This window comes from Lactuca serriola, chromosome 2, assembly GCF_051521515.1.
Source record: "Lactuca serriola cultivar US96UC23 chromosome 2, Lser_US96UC23_V15, whole genome shotgun sequence".
Taxonomy (NCBI): Eukaryota; Viridiplantae; Streptophyta; class Magnoliopsida; order Asterales; family Asteraceae; genus Lactuca; species Lactuca serriola.
Genome location: NC_136409.1, coordinates 33,742,495 through 33,748,088, shown reverse-complemented (window position 1 = coordinate 33,748,088; position 5,594 = coordinate 33,742,495). Strand labels below are relative to the sequence as shown.

General features: G+C 36.9%; 1 protein-coding gene across 1 annotated transcript; it reads left to right on the top strand.

Annotated features, from left to right (window-relative positions):
- The first annotated feature begins 5,022 nt into the window (after positions 1–5,022).
- Positions 5,023–5,361, top strand: LOC145089148 (uncharacterized). Its single transcript, XM_079027628.1, has one exon. It carries the CDS (start codon positions 5,023–5,025, stop codon positions 5,359–5,361), a length of 339 nt encoding a protein of 112 aa, XP_078883754.1.
- Positions 5,362–5,594: the final 233 nt, after the last annotated feature.

Here is a 5,594-nt window from a genome sequence, read left to right as displayed (position 1 = left end):
GATTTTTTATATAACTATACATATAAAGGCATGCAATTTATAATATAAAAGCGTAAAAGAAGTTTTCTAAAACCTTTGAAAAGTTTAATAATAAGAAACGATGACCTGATGCCAGTTTATAAAATGATTGAAAGTATTTTGTTTGATAATACAGTTTATGTATACGGAAAACCTCTGTTTGAAAACACCTTTGTAACAGAGTCTGAAAGGAAGCTTACAGTGTGTAAGACAAGTTGACAAAGAGCTTTAAACATGTAAAAAAACGTTTTAAGAAAGTCATTTTAAGTAAGATGTTTGGTAAAACTGCTAAACCTATAGTAAATCCATTTGTATACCAGTTATAAATCACATATGATTGATTTATTAACAGTAAGTATAGCAAAAGATTGATGTTTTTCGTGCCAAATTAATCGTACGTTTGTAGTACCAAAGATGGACACATATACATACCGTATACGCAGGGTGTTTGATTCATATATATATATATATATATATATATATATAACAACATTTTTCATTTCAAAAGTTATGATATTATCGCGATATATTTTGCATATGAAAGTTTCCCTATAATAGTTATAAATCACATATGATTCCGTTGATAAAAATTATATAATGAAACTTTATTATATAACACACGATAATAATCGAGTGTGTTACTTGTATTCCCCCCCCCCCCCCCCCCCCCTTTTAAAATCATATAAAAGTATTTATAAAACATTTAAAAGTGTGAATTATAGGGGTATGAACTCACTTGATTGAAATGGTTGATTTGAAGTAGTCAAGAGAAGAATCGAGCAGAACTTCGACAGGAAGAGTTGAAAACGCGGGAAAATCTCAGGATTCTCGGGAATCTCGGGAACACAAAACCTTCCTTCGGGACTTGAAGGTGAAAACTGGGGCTTTGGGAGGGTCTCGGGGGCTTAAACGCAGAGTTTCGGCGCGAGAAAGAAGGGAATTGAGCAATGGAACTCGGAGCCCTTGAAATCTATTTATAAGGGCATTTCTGGTGTGTGCCACGTCGTGGAAAGGTATGGCCACGTTGTGGGGAGTGAAACTTATCCTCTTCCATTGATTGGACGCCCTCAGTCACTTGTCGGGTCGCGGCAAGCTTGTGCCACATCGTGGGGGCCTGACAGCCTCGGATTTTGAACCCCGAACTTGTAAAATCCATACTTTCGCGTACGAGCTCTGTTTTTGACGTTCTTTATATGCACGCGTAGCTGAAAACATGATCTACAACTCTCATTTAGACTTAATCGGCTAACTTTGATTTATTTTTAATTATTTATTTTTAACGGGCCGGGACACGAAAATTCCGTTAAAAACCATAACTTCTTCATCCGATGTCCGTTTTCATCATACTTTTCATCGTTGCACTACTATTGTTGAGACCTTTGTTTCTCATTTAGGTTGTTTTGGCCAAAAGTCTCTCGATCTCTATTTCGAGTTTTTAGTTGTCTACCGCTATATCCGGATCTTGGAAAAATCATAACTTCTTCATATGAAGTCAGATTTGGACGTTCTTTTTACGTACGTTTACGGTTTAATGTTATCTACAACTTTCATTTAGATATTTAAGGCTAAAAACTATTGTATTGAAACTTCGCGTTTTTCGTTTAATCGGTGTTGTCGGTTTTCCCGAGAATCTTCGGTTGGTCATAACTTCTTCGTTATAACTCGGATTCTAGGGTTCTTTATATGTACGAAAACCTTGATACGATTCCTACTACTTTATTTAACCCAAATAAGATTTTAGGAAAGTTAAATTTTGACATAAATTTGACTTGTGATCAATCATATTGTCTCGAAATATCGGGTTGTCACACTTTATGATGGTATAAATCATCTCTGGCTTATGAATCATAACTCCTTTATGGATGTGTAAGCATTAACATCCTCTAGGAATTGGGGATTCCTTCATTCTTAAGGCTAATCAACTTCTTGGGTTTAATTGCTTCGATTGAATCCTTGATTTTGATTAAGAAGGTGTGTTGTGGGCTTCCCCAACCTCCATACTATCTATGATGAATCTTGGCATATCATGTTTCATGATTGTTATGACCATTTTGGGATGAATGATAAGCTTCATATTGAATCCTAATGATAAACACAAAAATGTCCATTGTGTTGAATTGCCTTGGTTAACCAATTCCCTCCAATATTTGAGCATCTCACCATCTTGCTTAATTGCAAGCTTTTTAGTAATTCAAGTCTTTTATTTTTCAAGAAATCACAACACCCCCTTTTAGTTTAATTGTAGTTAGTTAGTTTATTTACACTAGTTCTATTGGAATTCATTGGTGATTCAATTCAACAATTTCCCAGAGGATCGATACTCCTTTTTACCATTATATTATGTTTTATTTGCAAACAAAGGGTGTAATTTTATTGGTGGACTTGACATCCCACCACGTTTTGGCGCTGTTGCCGAGGAAATTGGTTATTGTTATTTGATTGTTTATGCCTAGGTCTACAAGAACCGATGAACTATTCTACAATCCGGAGATTGAAAAAAAGAAGCAAAAAGGTTGAAAAAGTTAGCCAAACAAGCAAAGGAACAACAAACCGTTCAAGCTTCTTCCTCTTATCCACTAATCAACATAGAAGATCAAGTTCATACTTTAAGTGATACTGACATCGAACAAAGTTCTCCAATTGTTGGTCATTCCTTTAAAGACATTCCGTTTGAAAACTACATAGCCATGAATCACACTCCACCTCACCATCCCAAACCGAATCCAAACAATCAAGATGCCAATACCTCACCCCAACAACCAAGACAACAACACCAAGAACCTCTCATAGATATGACACCTTGGAATCAACCCCCTCTTCACCCAAATCAACCCAATTATCAACAACCGCTACCACAAAACCGCAAGTTCTACCAAAACAACCAACCTCAACACAATTTTTTCAAGTTCAACAACAACAAGCACATCACCCACTACAACAGTATTACCAACAAACTCCAATATACCAACACCCAATGTACCCACAACAACCACCTTATAATCAATATCCTAACTACCAACCTTATCCACCACAAATGTACAATCACCAACAATACCCATACCCACCATACCAACAACCTCCCAATTACATGTAACAATATCCCAATAACCCCAATCTACCCAATCTCCCTCAAGAGTTGACACTTAGACAAATGATGGAGATGGATGTTACTCACACACCTCTTGGTATTATTTATCCTGCAAACCGCCGAGGAGTTGAATTGAAGTCAAGTTTCGTACATCAACTCGCCAAGTTCCATGGTTTGGACAAAGAAGATCCTTAAAAGCATTTGAAGTCCTTTCATATGACATGTGTTAGCATGTTGCCCGAACATGTGACATTGGATGATTTCAAGTTAACCGCCTTCCTGCTCACCTTGGAAGATAAAACTAGAGAGTGGTTATTCAACTTACCACCGAGATCTATTCATATATATGAAGAGTTACTCAAAGCCTTCGATAGCAAGTTCTATCCCACTCGCTGGATAACAAGTCAAAGAAGTGGCATTTTGGGGATTCGTCAAGGGGAGAATGAGACTTTTCATGATTTTTGGGAGTGATTCAACAACTTGTGTAAAAGTTTCCCGCAACACAATATACCCGAAAAATTACTTCTTCAACAATTTTATGAGGGTGTGAATGAAAATATCGAAGGATGATTGATGCTTCAAGTGGTGGTGACATATTCAACAAGACACCTCACGAGATACACTCACTTTTTGGAACCATTTGTAAAAATCAAAGAATCTTTGGGACTCGAAATGAAATGAAGAGAAATTCCCCACAAGTTGTTAGTGAAGTTACCAAAACCCAACACTTGGAATCAAAGTTCTTGTATTTGACTAATGTGTTAAGTCAAATGGTGGTGGGAAGTGGTCAGCAATTGATGGTGTGTGGTATTTGTGCAAATACAGGGAATTATATAAATAAATGTCCCACACTTGGAAGTGAACATGAGGATTGTAACAAAATGGGAGGATATCAAGGTCAACCAAGACCCATGCGATTTCAAAACACATACAACCCAAATAGGAGGAACAACACCAATAACTCATACCGACCAAAGAAAAACCCACCAAATGTTATGATGAGACCTTAATTTTCCCAATCCCCATCCCAAAAACCTCCATATCCACAACTTACCCAACCACAATATGTAACTCCACCAACATCTCACCTCCCTCCAAATTATCAACAACCTCAACAACATGGCCAATCAAGTGATAACCATCAAATGATCTTCAAGAACTTGTTACTTCTCTTCCTCAAAGCCAAAGCCAATTTCAACAAGAGACCAAGAACATCTTCTCCAACATTCAAGCACAAATTAGAGACTTGGCCACTGCTCTCAACAAGATGGAACAAAGAGGTAAACTTCCATCTCAAACCGAGAAGAATCCCAATGTGAATGCAATAACCTTGAAAAGTAGGAAAACACTTGGAGAAAGCTACCTAAAAAGAATTTCAAGAGAAGAAGAAGAAGATGAGGTTATTATTGTTGAACCTTCAATGGTTGTAGTTCCTCCAAAGGAACCAGTTGTGCCAAACATTGATCAACCTGAATCTTCCAACAAGACCATCAAGCCATTGGTCATACCACCAACCTTCCCTTCTCGATTAGCCGCTTCAAAGAAAAAAGAGGAAGAAAATGAATTCTATGAGACTTTCCGCAAGGTCCAAATGAACCTTCCACTACTGAATGTTATTAAGCAAATTCCAAGTTATGCAAAATTCCTCAAGGATTTTTTGCACTAAGAAGAGGAAATTCAAGGTAAATGAAAAGATTCAAGTCAATGAAAACGTGTATGTAATTATCCAAAAGAAGCTACATCCCAAATGCAAGGATCCAGGAATATTTGCTATACCTTGTACCATTGTTAATTTGCATATCGAAAGTTCCATGTTAGATGTTGGAGCCTCGATCAATGTGATGCCATATTCGGTTTTTCAATCTCTTAATGTTTGACCTTTGGAAGAAACAGGAGTAATCATTCAATTAGCAGACATGTCAAGTGTGTCTTTAAGAGGAGTGTTGGAGGATGTGTTAGTACAAGTTAATCAACTTGTTTTTCCCACAGGTTTTTATGTCATTGATCTTGAAGAGAAGACTCCTTCCAAATCATCTATGATCCTCCTTGGAAGACCTTTCATGAGTACCGCTTACACGATTATTGATGTCCATAATGGGAAGATCACCTTAGAGTTTGATGGAGAGACCATTCATTTCAACATCTTTGAAGCAATGAGGCACCCTAGCAATATTTCTCCATTGTATCGGGTTGATGTAATTGAGCCAATAACCAAAAAGTGTTTGATTTGTCTCATGGGAATACTTTGGAGATGATACTCAACATGAAACTTGATTGTGAAAGTTTGAATAAAACACTAGAAATGTTTACATTAGACTCCGAAGTTGAACAGATTGTGAAGACTATGGAAGTAAGCAAGTCAACAAGGAAACATGTCTCTCAAGTTGTATTATTTCATTCTCCAAACAAGATGCCCCATTCCATAATCCACCCACCTACACATCCTCCAATGATAGAAGTGGTCAAGAAGAAGATAATTAAAAGGTTT

What these genes read in the sequence shown, in the direction of transcription:
- LOC145089148 (XM_079027628.1), top strand. Translation starts at nt 5,023, where the DNA reads ATGTCAAGTGTGTCTTTAAGAGGAGTGTTGGAGGATGTGTTAGTACAA.